General features: G+C 30.4%; 4 protein-coding genes and 5 pseudogenes across 9 annotated transcripts, besides 1 other annotated feature; 4 read left to right on the forward strand and 5 right to left on the reverse strand.

Annotated features, from left to right (window-relative positions):
- Positions 1–105: 105 nt before the first annotated feature.
- Positions 106–1,648, forward strand: TVAGG3_1017790 (annotated as a pseudogene). Its single transcript has one exon. A coding segment is annotated over exon 1 (1,543 nt).
- A 235-nt stretch (positions 1,649–1,883) lies between these two features.
- Positions 1,884–12,493: a mobile genetic element.
- On the forward strand, positions 2,703–3,527 carry TVAGG3_1017810 (uncharacterized protein; the record flags this gene model as incomplete). The annotated part of the gene is made up of 1 exon (XM_051254703.1): positions 2,703–3,527. The coding sequence occupies one exon, from the start codon at positions 2,703–2,705 to the stop codon at positions 3,525–3,527; it is 825 nt and encodes a 274-aa protein (XP_051080277.1).
- TVAGG3_1017820 lies at positions 3,613–4,232 on the forward strand (annotated as a pseudogene). Its single transcript has one exon. A coding segment is annotated over exon 1 (620 nt).
- On the forward strand, positions 4,322–4,714 carry TVAGG3_1017830 (phage tail repeat-like family; the record flags this gene model as incomplete). Its single annotated transcript, XM_051254704.1, has 1 exon — positions 4,322–4,714. The coding sequence occupies one exon, from the start codon at positions 4,322–4,324 to the stop codon at positions 4,712–4,714; it is 393 nt and encodes a 130-aa protein (XP_051080278.1).
- Positions 5,960–6,232, reverse strand: TVAGG3_1017840 (uncharacterized protein; the record flags this gene model as incomplete). Its single annotated transcript, XM_051254705.1, has 1 exon — positions 5,960–6,232. One exon carries the CDS (start codon positions 6,230–6,232, stop codon positions 5,960–5,962), a length of 273 nt encoding a protein of 90 aa, XP_051080279.1.
- Positions 6,609–7,779, reverse strand: TVAGG3_1017850 (annotated as a pseudogene). The gene has a single exon. A coding segment is annotated over exon 1 (1,171 nt).
- On the reverse strand, positions 8,121–8,964 carry TVAGG3_1017860 (DNA/RNA polymerases family; the record flags this gene model as incomplete). The annotated part of the gene is made up of 1 exon (XM_051254706.1): positions 8,121–8,964. A coding segment is annotated over one exon (844 nt), but the record flags the coding sequence as incomplete, so codon positions are not given.
- TVAGG3_1017870 lies at positions 9,265–9,893 on the reverse strand (annotated as a pseudogene). Its single transcript has one exon. A coding segment is annotated over exon 1 (629 nt).
- A 3,654-nt stretch (positions 12,494–16,147) lies between the features above and the next one.
- Positions 16,148–17,043, reverse strand: TVAGG3_1017890 (annotated as a pseudogene). The gene has a single exon: positions 16,380–16,869. A coding segment is annotated over exon 1 (490 nt).
- Positions 17,044–17,078: the final 35 nt, after the last annotated feature.

A 17,078-nucleotide genomic window follows, 5' to 3' on the forward strand; every position in this document is an offset into this window, starting at 1 on the left:
TTTATCCCACAGTTTCTTAAAGAATCCTGCAGCCATAGTTGATTATTTCATTAAAATTAAAAATTCATTTTCATATTTTAATTTTGATTTTTTATTTAATAATAAATGACGACTAACTATTTGGTGCCAAACACTAAACCAATTAATGGAAATGTGTTTCATTCATTCGAAAAGATAAATGAAATATTCGCAAAGAATGACGGAAGAAGATATTATAGAGAACTTGAAAGTTCATGCTATGACTCTGATGCTCCATATTTTGATGATAAACAAACTCATTTAAGAATTACAAATCCGGCTCATGATGTGAACCAATTAGGTGACACATATATTAAACGCAAAGTTAAAGCAACTCTAGTTTCAAATAAAGCTTTCACATGTGATGCCGCTTTTAAATGTATGCGTTTATTCGTTGGTTACAAATCATCAAATCAAAGCTTTAAACAATTAGAAGTAGAAACCGAAAGAGGTGATGCCGGTTATCTTCAGATGGATTGCGCCCGTGAATCTTTCGCATTTGCAACATATAAACCAAAATCAGAAAGGAAAGTTAAAAAGTTTGTTCATTCGTTATATAATAATGTTCAAAAATATGATAACTCAGTATGTGGTAAATATATTGACCCTTCAGAAGTTTTCAAGAAAGCAAATGAAGAAGTTGATATCACTTTTGATATGATTATTCCAGTAAATGATTTGTTAGCATTTCAGGCGTTCGATGATTATCCTAAATCATTTGGTGAAATCATTCTTAAATATTATGTTTTCAGGGATACTTTAGTATTTTGTCAGGTTGACCCGTTAAGAGTTGCTGATTTACAAAATTACGTTTATGAAAAGATAACTGATGAAAATTATGAAAAGATTATGAATCATGTTTATAAATATGATCGCAAATTCCAACAAATCGGACTTCCTGCCAAATTAATTACAAGCTTAGCCGCTACATCTGCTGACGCAACAGTTGATGACGTTATTATTTCATGCACAAAGATGGAAGTTTTAGAGGATAAATGCATTACACCAGGATACGGTTTAATTGAAGAATCAGTTAAAGCAATACCACGTTTATTCAGTAAGGAAGATCCATTCATGATTCCAGCTCAACATATTGACGTTCGTTCACTAAATGGAGGTTGCATCACTCCTGAAGGTATCAGTTCAGATTTCTCATACGCTCTTCATAATGTTACAGATGTTGTGTTAGCATTTCCGAAGAATGCAATGCAAAGAACGGTTTTAGAAAATCCAATGCTTCGAGGTCTTCAGGTCACTATAGATTCCAGAAACTTCCCGATCAAGCGATGACCACAGTGGGCGACATATTCTTTACACGTATGCTTCAAGCTTCTGATTTAGATGGAGTGAATGAATGCACGGAAGAATACGAGGACTCATTAACTAGACCACTGAATGATGATAATGGCACGCCATTAGCTAGAACATGGAAAGACCAAACTTCATTCTTATGCACTATTCCAGTTCAACGTGATGGAGCGGGTATATTCTTTGATGGATTAGAAACTTTCAACTCACAAGTTACAGTACAAGTGAAAGCTTATCCAATCATTCAGGGTGTAAATGACACTTACTGTTCAAAGGTGACAAATCCTCCTCAGGTTTGGTTTACTAGGACTACGTATTGGACATGGACACCGGATGAAGGTTTGAAATATCATCCAACAGGTACACCACCACAGTATAGAAGTTCATATGATGAAATATTGATGAATAGAAATGTATAAAATTATAAATTTATTTTTGATTAAATGGATTTAAATTCTGAAGAATTAGCGGGAGTATATAATACATACGTAGATGATATGATTAATGAAGCATTGAGTGATAATAGAAATGCTCTATCTAAGGAAAAATTAATGAAAATTCCATATTCTGAATGTTACTTAAATTCAATCACTGCAGCAATTGGTAAACAAAATAAAGGTAAAACATTAACGATATTAAAACAAATTATCATTATTGCTAACACTTCCCCCCATTCACATGTGTTAATTTATATCAACCGTTCAGGTTCACCTTCAGATGATACATTTGAATCTTTAAAGCATTTAATCAAAATTCCAATTATTTATTTATCACAAGAAGAAGCAGAAGATTATTTAAAAAACTTTTTAATGTATAAAGAATTATATAATACAATCAAGAAGCAAGGATTAGAGGATAAAATTATTGATAAACAACGGGATGAATTATTTGAAACACTTTCTATTTCAAATTTTGATAGAGAATTTTTGCATTCACTCATTTTTCTAGATGATGCGGTGAAATCAAAACTAATAACAAATGAGAAATCATATTTTAATCAGTTATTAACTCAATGTCGACACATTCAGTGTTCATTCTTCATGGCTGTTCAATACTTCAAAGCATTAAGCACAAACATTAAATCAAATCTATCAACACTTTTCATTTTCAGTGGTTTTAGTCGTCAACAGTTGAACGTTATGCTTTATCAAGTGAATTTACCAATGAGCATTAATGAACTTTACACACAATATCAACAATTAGGTGAACATGGAAAAATAATAGTTGATTTAAATAAAGGATGTGTTAAATTTGATTAACTTTTTATAATTAATTTTTATTTTTTATTTATAATTAAACATGACAGAAATAGCAAATCTTTTACAGGTTCCATTAAAACAGGGACAAACAAAAAGGGGGGTGTGTATAATAGAACTATGAAAGTTCCAGACGGAATGAAAGAATTAGTTCATATTGTTGCTGGTCTTCAAAAAGATGTAAAACAAATGAGAAACGTTTTAACATTACCAGAAGCTCAAGCATATGCCAAACGTCAAGGTCCAAATTGGGAAGCACATGAAGCAGACATTACAGGTCCAAATGGAAAACCTGATGGTATAAATGAAGTTTTCGTTACTGATGGTCGAGGTAATATTAAAGTCATAAATGGTTACAAATTAACTGTATCTGATTATCCTAAACGTAAAGCATATAATGAATGTTATCCTATGCAATTTGATGAAAATGGAAAAGCTGTTAAACAATACATTGGAGAAGGTGAACATGGCCCAATTAATTCATACCGTCATAATCCATATTCATATTTCAATGAAGAATTAAACGCTATTGAAGAAGGACCGGATGGATTACCACAATATGTTAATCAGTTTGATGGTCAATATGCAAATTTGAGACCTGAAATTCCAGCTAAGAAATTCTTTAAAGTTGCTTTATTCGATCCAGTGTTCAATGAACAGAAAGAAGCAATGAAAGCAGAATTTAAACCAATTCAAGTGGCAAGAATTTCTTCATCTTCACTTGCAGAAGCGTTCAAGGAATTGATAAAGAAACCACTTTATTCTCAACAAGGTTATAACTTTGATTTAATTAAAGAAAGTGATAGACGTAAATTAGAAAAATCAGATGGTTTTAAGAATGCATGTAATGAAATGATTAAAGATATTGTAAATGATGAAATAAGACTGGAAGAAACTCAAAGCAATATCAATAACATTATTGGTGCAGTTACAAAGAAAGTATAAGCAAACAATGATGAACCTTGGGATATTACCGTAACAACTAAATAAAACTTTAAATATATATTTTTCTTTTTTTATTCAATTATAAATGAGAAGACGTTTCACAAGTCAAAAGAACACTAACGCAAAAGCAGAGATTACGGTTGGTTATAACGTAAATGATGATAAATCACGAATTATTCAAAATGTTAAAGTTAATGTTAGCCCTGAATTAACAAGGTCAGCAACTCAACCAAATTTATTAACTCGTGACTTACCGAAGAATGAGGAGAATGAAGAAAACCATGAGAATGGAGACCCAATCATTTTATCTGAACCCGGTAAAGAACCTGTTGAAATCCCCACATATCCAACATACCCCCACCTCTTTCATCAAACATCGAGAACCCAGGAATATACGATTCCAGTCGCAATGCGCCATATAAAATAGACATTAATTCTGAATTAATGAAAATTTACCGTGATATAATAACTGATAATTATGATTCAATAATAAATTTAATTGATCAATCCGGTTTAATTATTTTACCTTATGAATCATTAATTCACATTATCGCCATTCTTTGTGATGTTCAAGATTCAGACGTTAAGATTCAATTTTTCATAGATGATGAGGTTTCATGCTGCGGAACAGTTGCAAAAATAAATCCTATAAAGGATATTAGCACAATTAAGATTCTGACACAAACCAGAAGAAACCTGAAATAGTTACACTATATTTTAAGTTCAAAAGAGACAATCCTATATTATCTCATATGTTTGATTTAATGAACCCAGTAGGTTCTATTTATACATCTATGGATGTGAGAGGTCCTCAAGCAATGTTTGGTGTTGGTGCATGGGAACAAATAGTCGACAGGTTTTTGTATTGTGCAAACTCTTCAAAGGAAACAGGGGGAAGTAAAACGATTACAGGTGAAAATTTACCTGCACACAGTCACTACATAGATTTAAGCACATCTCAAGCGGGTTGGCATAAGCATAGATATTGGGATTGGTCAGGAATGACAAAAGGTAAAGGATATGATGTTAAAGATGACGTTAAGTTTGCCATAAATTGTTACTGGAGCGACACTCAGGGAGAAGGAAACCATACACATCGCGTTTCAGGATATACACAAACAACGGGACAAAGTAAAGATTACATGCCACCATTTATGACTGTATTCGCATGGTATAGAGTTCAATGAACGCTCAATGTTTGTGAAACAAACTTTAGGAGCTCCAAAAGAGCAAACGGCATAATTTAAATTTTTATTTTAGTATAAATGAAGATTCTACCATATGGTGTTATTGGAAGAGATAAAGATGGAAACCCAATATTTGATCCAAAGTTAAAATTAAAGTTACTGACAAGACAACAACTTGAAAAGTTGCTGAAACTAAAACAGAATGAAAAATGAGAAAATGAGAAAATGAGAAAGAAAAAAATTTAAATTATGCAATTTTATTTTTATCATAAATGACCAAATTAATTAAGCCAACTATTTCTAAATTAATGATACCAATGAAATCATTTCATGGAGTACTTATCCCAGGTTCTTCACAATTAGCCGGGGCAAGTGTTGTGACTCAAGGTGGAACATTAGCGAATCCATTCAAATTATTAACTAAAGATGAACTTAATAAAATGATGATAAAATAACTGATAACAAAATTTTATTTCACTACTACCATAAAAACAGGTGAAAAAAACAGGTGAGATCTCACCTCTTCACCTAAAATATATTTTAGGTCAAAGCTTCCACGAGAGAAAAGATTCCTCATTCGCTAAGGATTCCAAAAATGAAAAAATCATTGATTTCGGCTGAGAAAAAATAGCAAAACCCTTCTTCCACGGGAACAAAGAAATAAAGAAGAAATAAAGAAGAAATAAAGTAAATTTTTTATTTATTCCCGTGGAAGATAGAGCACTTTTATGACACTTTTTATTCACGACAAACAAGACAAACAAAGAAAATAAGAAAATACGGCGCCGTCGCGGTTCGAACCACAGACCCTGACCCCTCCATAACACCACCTTTGACCACTGTGCTACGTAGCCTGTCGACATAAGATTTTATAAATTGCATATTTGACGTAAATTTATTTCCCAGTTATTCAAAAATAATTAATTATTGAATAACCTAAAATCATTAATGAAAACATAAACGATAACATTTATTTCCTGTGTTGTTGTCAAAATGTCATGTTGTCTCAAACTTTAGAACAGACTGAAAGTCCTGAGCTCCAAAAGAGCAAACGGCATAATTTAAATTTTTATTTTTATCATAAATGAATACCCCACAAGCTCAAAATTTACCACGAATCATAACAAGGGAGGAAATGATAAAAATGATGCAAGAACATGTTAAAAATAACAAACCACTAAAATTGAGAAAATGTGGTTATGCAGTAATGATGGAAAGAGAGATGTTGTCGAAGAGGAATAAAAATTAAATTTGGATTGAGTTTAAAAATTCATCTTTATTAAATTCATCTCTTCCAATCAATTTATTTATTCTATTAAATTCTTTTATTTTTGCTTCACTCAGTTTAAGGATTGAACGGTAAGTTTCTAATTTTTCGATTATTTCTTTCCTCTCTTTATCGTTTTCAACCCCACCACATTGCGACTTCTTTTTGTAATAGCATATTTTTGATTTAATTCTGTTTAGTTTCTTTTTATATTCATTGTCTGGACTCTTGACTGCTTTGTTGTCACTCATTTTCTTACGAAATAAAAAAAATTAAATATTATTTAAATATAATGGAGTAATAAAATAAATCGGAATTTCTATTAATTTATTGTCAACTTCAACTAATGCATTGCCGTTAATATATCTAACAAATTCAGCTATTGTGTCAAATCTTCGTCTTCTTTTTGTCATTGATTTATCAGTTTTTCCATAATCGAGATGAATTAAAACTTTATTCCCTTGTTTAAAATTCATGAGCCCCGAATTAATTTGTTCACGTTTAACATCATTTAACCTTTCCATTTGCTTTCTAATATATTCCCATTCTTTTGAAATATCATTTTTCATTTCCACTGGTTTCATGTTTATAGTTCTATGCCATGTATTATTGTAATAATATACTAACTGCTGTATGATGGAGTCATGATTTCCATCCCAGTATATCTGACCGTTAACCCCTAACGCATCTCTAAGAGTTCTCATTACTGCATCAACTATTTTATTATGAAACGTATATGGAGAGGATGAAAAGTAAAAATTAATTTGTGGGAAATAATGAGCCATAGCTGCCTGAAATCCTTTATCACCATCACCCCTTATATTATCTACTCTTTCATGATCAAGTAAGTATTGAATAGCTCTTCTTGTTTCCTGTTCTGTTTTCCCTTTCACCGGAATGCAATATAAATATCTGGTGTTAATGTTAATGGCAAATAAATAAGTAACTTTTCCTTTTGAATATTCCAGATGATCGATTTCGTATGAATATGGATATGGAGCAAATGAAGGGCGACTAAATTTTTCCTTTAATGGTTGAATTTTTGGGTCAATTGGTTTATTTAATATCTTGAAATCCTTTTTAAAATCTTTTTGCTTCTTAAATGTTTGAAATGGATATAATAAAGTGAATGATGAAGGATTAACTGAAGGAGGAGGTGGTTTTAGTGTTGCAAGTGGTTTAATTTTATCTGCTTTGATTTTGGATGATGAAGTTTTGGAATTCCTTCCTTCCTTCATTAATTCTGGATGTATTCTATTCATTTGTTTTAAATATGCTGTATATAAAGGTTTAATATACTTTCCCGCTTCGAGTTTATGTTGAAGGATGAATTCCAAAAGTTGATCTTCATTTAAAAGTCGGGCTGAATATGGTTTAACTAATGAATCATAAATTAAAGCTTGTGCTTCATTTATGGTCTGAAGGACCTGGGTGTTTTGCACCTTTTGTTTTTGCTCCTTTTGCTTTGGTTTTTGCGGCTCAGGATTATATAATTTATATAATTCATCAATATCTTCTTCTGTTAATACTTTATTTTTGAAATCTTTCAATTGTTTAAGCTGTGATTTAGTTTTTCCCTTTGTATATTCATTATTTTTAATTTTGTCTTTAATTTTAGAAATTATTCTATCATGATATTTCAAAATTTCATTTTTATAATATGGAATAATAATATCCATATCATCACCCGTTATATTTTATTATATTTTTGGAGATATGCTTTTAAATCATAATAACTAAGAAATTTTTGATTAAGTACTAAATCATCAATTAAATTTTCTAAATCTGAGTTATCCATTTATATAAAAATAAAATAAATGTTTTAAGGGTGCCCACCTCTTTGAATCATAGTATCAAAAACATCATTAACGGTTCCTTTTGTCTCTTCTGTGGCATTTTATTAAATAAATGGCATACAACATCCATTTTCACAACACACAGCCTTAGTGTGTGCTCCTGTTAATGCAGTCTTACCAATTGTTAAGCGAGTCATTGACCCATTTTTAAGTTGTAAATTAATATTCTGACCATCAAATATCACTTTATCATTTATTATATCCAAATAATTTTTAGGTGTTAATTGTTTATTTTGTCGTAAACTAACTCCTTTCATTTTTTGTGCAATCTTTTTAAAATCACTTCCATCAATTGAACCGTTGAATGATGTATAACACTTAGGGCATAAAGCAACCATGTTATCACCTTGTTTCTCAATTGCTAAACCCAATAACTTCTTCTCATGTGCTTTTTCTTCAGCTTTATTCTTTAATTTAGGTTTAAATTTCTCATTAAAACAAAAGAAATCAAAAGGTGCGAATTTGTAAATGTTTTTATCATAAAATTGTTTATCAGTAACAATTGCTTGAAATGCTTGAGTGTTAGGAAGATTTGGGTCGCCAGCGATTGCCCAATAAGATGAATCAGTATCACCTTCAATGAAATGAAAACGATTAACATTCATGCATTTATACATAAAATCATAAATGAAAACCAAATACCAGTATTTTGCGTTATCTAAAGTGAAGAATGCCTCTTGTAAACATGTATCACATCTATAAAATCTATCTTTAAGCATCACTTGATACGTATCTTCACCTATTTCTCTTATGTTTTTAAACTTATTTGACATACATGCAACGCGTGCCTTCTGTGCATTCATTATTTTAGTCTTTGCGTAATTTTGTGTATTCATTGCATCGTAACCATATGATCCATTAAGTGAAATCTTGCAAAATAAACTTTTTCCTTTATTTCCTTCTAATTCAGCCTTTTGTCTTTCGTTCATAAATTCGTTCGCAAATTCATTAAAGCAAGTGTTTTTCGTAAATGTTAAAATTGATTGAATATCATCAATGATAAAATGAAATCTGTCTATTAGATACCAAAGATAATAAGAAGAAAATGGTTGATATTGGTTGTGTGTTGATGCTAACTGAGTTAATTTTCTCTGTTTCTGGTCAACTGGTAGATTGTTTGATTTCATGTAATTATACATAAAACTGCCAATTGTTTTTTCATCTGTGATAATATCTAAGTTTCTTATTATTGGTAAAAAGTTTATGTAATCATTAATGTATTTTTCATCAATGTGACCCTTTACTTCAGCCACGAATAAAGTATTTTTCTTTCTAATTATTCCCAGTGCTTTTGCTTTCTTTGTTGCTGTATCACAAATGATAACACCATTCAATCTTCCCGGCATATACATTTTATGGTCAGTATATTGAATGAAATCATGAGGATTAGATGAAAATGATGAAGGATATAATGAATTAAAGTCAACTCCAACGAAATGAGTCATAATGTTGGTGGTGTCCTCATTTGATACAGTTTTAGTTTCTGGATTATATGAAAGTTTATTAATGTGCGTGATTCCTTTAAGATTAACACGATGTTGAACATTTGATAGACCACCAGTAATTCCATTACGGAGAATGTGATAAGCTTCAACTGAATCTAAAGTCATTGGTAAATTATTTTTTAATGTATAATTTCTTAAATTGATTCTTAAACGTTGAACATCTTCATCTTTATTTGATTTTACGACATTGCAATAACAACACATTAACTGACAATTTTCTTTGGTATGTGGTTTTTCATTATCGATTCTATCTAATGTTGGTTTATTAGCATATGTAAACGCTTTACCACACATTTTGCATTTAGATGAAAGGATTAAATCGTGATAGTATTGAAGTCATCCATTGAAACATTGTTTTTAGTATCCCTTTCTGCTTTTTCATCTTGTTTCTTATATGATTCAATTTTATATTTCCAATACTTTTTCGTTAATTCAAAACTTGATTCCACATTTTCTTCTTCTGGATATGTTTCGTTAGGATTGAAGTTCTTATATGCTAACGCGTAACGAATCATTGATGCATTCGATGATAAAGAAAGATTATGAAGCATGTCAATTTTATAAACAAATGTTTCTTCAATAATTTTATCAATTGGGTCAATCATAATTTCAACGTCTTTATTGCAATAATGAATAAAATATTCTAATCTATTCTCAAAATTTTTAGCATCATTGAGATATATTTGATAATCTGAATCGGATATAGTTTCTTGAGTTAATGCTGAATAAAATGAATCTTTCGTGAATGGTTCCTTTTTATATAATTCATCTTCGTAATTTTCCCACGTGATGAATTGATAAGGGAAAAAGGATTTAACACGTGATTTATTGTTTCCGAAATCTTGAGTGAATTGGTCTAATGTCCCACCCGCTATATAATTTCTGATGTCAATAAATCTTAATTCATATGGACAGTTTGTTTTCTTTACTATGATTTGCTTAAATTGAGAAGATGAACCCAGCATTGATTTTATTTTCCATTTTGCAGTGTTTAAATCACGAAGAATTAAATTTAAATCAAACTTTCCCGAATTAAAACCTATGATATTCACTTTATTGAAATTCCTCATCTAGAAGTTCTTTAAATGCTTCCTTCTGTTTTTTATGTTAATGTTTGGCTTCATTAATTCTTCATATTGTTCAATATTTGATTTAGCAACTAATGAACAGGTTGAAAATAAAAACTCAATCCAATCAGAAATAAAAGAATCACTTGATGTTAAGCAAAAATTCCTCGTAAATGTTTTATCACGGTCTACGACCTCGCCGCTTTGCGGCTTTATTTTGACAGTTGATGATACCATAAATGGTTTTAAGTAAGCGTTCAAAGTTGCACATTCAGAAAGTTGAAGTTCTTCTTTAGTCTCTAATGTTTCGAAGTCAAAAGTAATATAATATCTTGTTGGTTTATAATATTCCTGCAAATTATGTGCTAATAGCCATTGATATATCTTCTGTTTCGTGATATGTGGTGCATATGGTTGTTGTGTGTTTTGCAATTGAACGTCTTGAATTAATCTTCCATTATTTTCTTTACATTTCTCACAATGTTTTAAAAATCTTCTTTGGTTTTTCCTTTCTGGATCATCACGGATAGAATATACTTCTTCTTTGCAAAAGGGGCAAACTTTATAGCCAGTGAGTGCTTCAACGTCTGTAATTCTGTCAGCGTGAAGTTTTCCACATGGACTCTGTGTTAATAAAATATTTACTGTTTCAAATTCTGGATCTATCATTATTGATTCCACTAATGAAAGTCTACCTTGTTAATGTCTACGTCTTCTGGTTGAGGGTCACAATAATAAAAATCAATATTAACGTTTAACATTCTTGCTAACCTCTCACTTTCTGATGAAATGTCAAACCCTTCATATGCATCTATTGCTTCGTTTAAATAACTTCTACGAGTTTTAGGATTAACACCATCAGGAATGTTATAGAAGCGTTTAAATAACCTTCTACCTTCTGCTCTAATTTGATTATCATTCATTTTAGCTGTTCCGTTTTTGTTCATTTATGTAAGAATAAAAATTAAAAAAATAAATAAAAATAAAGTTTATTTTTTAAAGTCCAGGGCTAAAGTCCATAAAATGAATTAAGAACACATAAATTTTTATCATCCGCGACGTGACGAATACATTTTAATTTACTCAAGAATGCGTACCCTGATACATTAAATCTAATTCCTGTCTTATTTAATTTCACAACTTTGAAAAGGAATGTATGAATAGCTATAAAATGATGAGATGATGTTTTATGGGTTGCTTCCATTTTTTCTGAAATAAATGAATAAATATAATGTTTATAAGTTTTCATATCTTTTATGTTCTTAATAACGAATGGTATAGACCTTTCCACTTCGTCTTCCTTCGGTGCTGTTCTTTCATATGAAACATTATTGGTATCTTCAATAATGAAACCACAATCACACAAAATTTTATATGTACCAATGGTTTCTTTTGATATTTTATCTAATAAATCAAAAACTTTATCAACACCTGTGCATTTATTTAAATAATAATTTGTGTAAATATCATGGTCTTCTTTCTTAATCGTATTTGTTGCATATGTTACATTTTTCAGTGCTTTTTTGAATTTTTCAGAATCAAGAGGAGGTGAAAGTAATATACATGGATAATCTCCATCGTCAATAAATTGTAACTTATGTTTATGAATAAATTTAGTACCTTCTTCTGAAAGTGTTTCGTCTATTTCACCATCTAATAAATTTTGTGTTGATTCTGAGACATAATTTTTATATCTTTCTTCATGAGATTTTTGAACTGCTGATTCTGAAGCTGGGATATTCATTAAACCCTCTACTTCATTTTCATTATATTTTTCAACTTCTCTTAATTCCTTAATTTTTTCATCTATTTCATCTCTTATTTTTTCCAGTCTTTCAATTTCATCATATTCATCATCTTTAATCCGTTCTTCATAATATTCAGGGAAAACATCAGGTTCTTTAGGTTTTTCTTCTTCAGATGTGGGATATAAGAAATTTATAACATCATCTTTATTCATTTTTCTATCATAATCAAACTCATTTAAAAACTCCGCGAATTTTTGACAATTTCTTAAATAATATTTACTAACCTCATAACCCGCTTCCTCTAATATATCCTTTATTTCCTCATTTGTGAATCCCAATTTTTTAACGTTGTTAGTTTTGACACTCATTTTCATACAAATTAAAAAATAAATTATTCAAAAATGTAAGACATGAATTTTTAAAGTTTATTTTTTTATTTTTTTTATTTTTTTTATTTCATTATGTATGGGTTTAGTGTAAATGTCTTACAATTTTGAAAATTTTTTAAATCTTGATTTATTCAAAAACGTAAGAATAAAAACCGTAAGAATCATACATTTTTTACTTCATATGTTAAAAAAAATGATACAAAATCGAGCGATATTGTATGAATTCTTACGTTTACAAAAAAAGTCACAAAACCCGCAATATATACTACTAAGATCATCAACCGAGTAACAACCATCTTAATGATATTACTAGCTGAAATCAGATTCCACAAATAATTTGATTATTTATAAAGAACTTTATTTCAGAGAGTTGCAAATTTCGCTCTTAAAATTAAATATTGACTGTTGAGCTTTTTATGAAAATAAATTGTGATATGGAAACTGGAATGGATGTATATTTGTGAAAATAATGACATGATATATGATATTTTGGTATTATCGTATTGAACGCTACGTAAGTTATGCATCGAACTGATTTTAAACAAGCAGACATTAACCCGTTCAGGATGGATTAAGTGATTTGAAGTATTATATTGAACAGAATCACTACTGTCTGAAATTAGAAAATAGAATTTTAGGAATATAAGAGATATCGCAAATGTTTTCGGCGTATATATCATATATACCCAGATTTTCCTTACTTTTACCACCTCTCTAAAGCTGGGGACACCGCCTATCGTTGGGAGTAGCTATTAAATAGAACCACCAAGGGTATTTTTCGAACTGCCGGTGTAGTGGAAACATCCGACATAATGATTCATTATGCCAAGGTTTGATTCCCATTTAGCCAATTTTTTTCTTTTTTGGATCATGAATTTTTTTTTGGGTCACTATAAGATTTGTTTCATGTTCTAAATCTGCTGCATATGTAATCTATTTTTATTTACCTATTTTTTAAAAATCTATTGGATTGCCAAATTTGAATATATTTAAAATCATAAAAATCCAAAAACTATAAATATATGTTTTATGCATAGTGCCGATACTCAAATATCAGATTACTTAGATCCATGAATAATATCCGAATTTTTTTTCTTAAAATTAAACTTCAAAACTTCTTGCAATCTTATTCTTAATCAATTCTAAATTTTTAAAACCATTTTTTAAAATAATTTTGCGTAAATTTTATTCTCATGTTGTTTTAATCGAAAATTGATACATTTTCAAAAAAATAATATTGACTTATGAAATTCATTTTTAAGGTGAAATAGTATTGTTTTTATTAAAGTATATGAATAATATATAAAAAATTAATGAATAATATAAGCAGATTTTTAGTTTACAAAACAAATATGAGCAATGCAATTTCAAACTTTTGCTGGCAATTTCGATATTGCTCAGGTTTGTAGTATTTGTGATACCTATAACATCGGCTTAATCAAAATTCGATTTTTCTTATGAGTTATTGAGAAAATTTGATTGCAATGAGAAGGATTTCGACGTTTTTGATAAACTAAGAGCTGAGCTTTAGGGGTTCAGTTCATTTATGGCTGTAGTTTGATGCGTAGATCTCTTTTTTATTGTAAATTCTTTCAGCATGGAGATCGAGAATGAATCTTTTGAGAACTTTATGAGTTTTTACACCCGTAAAGAGGTCCTTCGAGGAAAGATAGTCCAGACTACATGAAGATGTGGGTTAACCAAAAAAATCCGATGGTTTCCCCATATTCATGTAGATCTTCGAAAAAATGAGCACCAAAAAAGCCAAAAAAATAGGCTTTTTATTGGATTTGTACACTAGATCAATAATCTATTTAGGATCTGACACTCTTTTTAGCCAGAGATATGAGGTCCTTTCTAGGAAAACGATCTATTCATCCATAAAAAAAAATGAATTATCGTTTTCCCCAGAAATTACATGGGGAGTGGTAAAAGTAAGGAAAATCTGGGTATAATAAGTTATTATGATATACTAGATAATTCCAATAAAAACGAAGGAAATAACTTTCGACAAAGCTAAGTGAGAGGAAGATCTAAGTTTGTAGTGAGAGGAAGATCTAAGTCTTCAGATTGGAAGATCTAAGTTTGTAGTGAGAGGAAGATCTAAGTCTTCAGATTGGAAGATCTAAGTCTTCAGATTGGAAGATCTAAGTTTGTAGTGAGAGGAAGATCTAAGTTTGTAGTGAGAGGAAGATCTAAGGATTGCATTAATGCGACTCATATCTCTTGTTTCATTTTTATACTCTTAAATTTTCAATCACTTAATATTGCTTTTGAACTTTATCATCATTCTTCGTTCTCTTTAAAACCGACAATTACCTCAACAAAACATAATTTTTGCGCCAAAATCTGAAAATAATTTTTTTATTGAGATACCCTCAATTTTTAACTTTTGCAACTCCAAAAACCAGGTGTTTTTCCAGAACTACCATCTAGGATGAGTCCTAGGAGCTATAATTCTAGGGTTAGATGATACCCACTTAGTACTTTTATTTGTATATGTTTTAGTGGAATTTGGTGAGGGGTCATGAAATTCGTATCTAATTTGCTATCATCTAAGCTGGTAAAAGTTAGAGAAAGTTATTTACTGGTTGTATATTACAAATATACCTTGTAATAGAAAATATAAGTGTTTGTGATTTAAATTCGCTCAATTAGCTCGAAAATTTGTTTTATATCCATAACAAACTAAAACAATCCTATTTATGTGATTGCCAATCTGTTCCCAAAATATATCAGCATGAATATATATATATTGATATTATTTGCAATTTCATCATTAAATAGTACTTTTTTTTCTATTTTTAATTTAGAAATAGTATATTTATATGATAGCGACACAAGATTTTAATTAAAAAATATAGGTTATCGATCATCACACTCAAATTGAATTTCAAAAATTTTAGAATTTTTCAATTTCAATATTGAAAATATATTTCTTATATCATAGCGATTCATGTTATAATAATATGGAGAAAAATATTGTTTTAAATCTAAAATTTAAAATGAATGATTGGGCATTACATTAATCCAATTTATTGTTTATTTGTTAATCTAGTGGAAACAATTAATATTTTGGAGAAACAAAAATTTGAAATTTGAAATTTTGAAAAAAATGCATGAATCGGTAATTAAACATTGATTTATTAATTTATTATCCATGCTTTTGATGTTGGTCTTATTCTTAAGCCGATTTAAAGAATTAATTTTTCCAAATCGTGTTTGACATTAACACATATAGATATATCAGGAAAAAAGGTATCACTTATCAAGTTATTGGTTTTTATGTATCTCCTAACTTTGCCTCGTTCTGAATACAATTCTAGTTAACGAATTTTAAATAACTATATGAAGAATACATCATTTTGGTTTTATTATTATTAAAATGATATATATTAGCTATGTATATGCTTGTAAGAATATTATTCCGTGAATTGGAAACAGAAAAAATAAATTTAGACAGAAAATGCATATCTTTAAAAAATAATATGAAATTTAGCTTTGATATTATTATCCGATAAAATATGCATGATAATTACTCCGCAAATAAAATTTAGGAAGCAAGTTGTGACGGTTTGGGCGGTTTTCAATGGCCCACAAGGAAGGAAGTATCGTTTTATCAGGCAACAAGAGGTCTTGAAATGAGTAAAGGACTGATCACCCTTGAAAGGTTCAAACTTGCTTGCGCGCCGCAGTCTTAAAAATGATATGTTTCACTTCTGGTCGAAAATTTCAACCTCTATGACAGTTGTTGGATGAACAATTGTGTAGCGGGATGAAATCTGAGTGCGGCCTGGGGCTGCAGCATCAATCTTCCCGGCATCTTTACCGCAATCATCTCTTAGATTGCACACAAAGTTGCGAACGAGCAGCTTTCTATGCGGTAAAGATGCCGGTAAAAGAGAGCCGTAGTGATTCTCTGCTGCAGCGTCAATCTTCCCGGCATCTTTACCGCAATCATCTCTTAGATTGCACACAAAGTTGCGAACGAGCAGTTTTCTATGCGGTAAAGATGCCGGAAAGAGAGAGTCGATGTGAGGTTCTTTTCGAGGGCTCCTCGAATGAGACACTGTTCCGCATTGATAACTTGAACGCGGAAGTTTGACCGACAAGAGTGTATTGTGCACTCCTGTCGGTCGCAGTGTCTCATTCTGGGAGACATTGCCTCTGCATGTCTCCCAGAATGGACAATGTTCCGCATTGATAACTTGAACGCGGAAGTTTGACCGACAAGAGTGTATTGTGCACTCCTGTCGGTCGCAGTGTCTCATTCTGGGAGACATTGCCTCTGCATGTCTCCCAGAATGGAACAATGTTCCGCATTGATAACTTGAACGCGGAAGTTTGACCGACAAGAGTGCATTATCCAATCTTTTTTGTCATATACCTCAACCCACAAAGACAAAACCTTACATAAAATAGGTAAACTTTGGTTTTCACTTAATAATGTTTATTTTTAATTTTTTGTTCTTTATATAACTTTTTCTTCTACTAAACTATTTTACAGACTCTACTGAGCTATCCTCACATAT

Source organism: Trichomonas vaginalis, chromosome I (genome assembly GCF_026262505.1).
Source record: "Trichomonas vaginalis G3 chromosome I, whole genome shotgun sequence".
In the NCBI taxonomy this organism is placed as follows: domain Eukaryota; phylum Parabasalia; order Trichomonadida; family Trichomonadidae; genus Trichomonas; species Trichomonas vaginalis.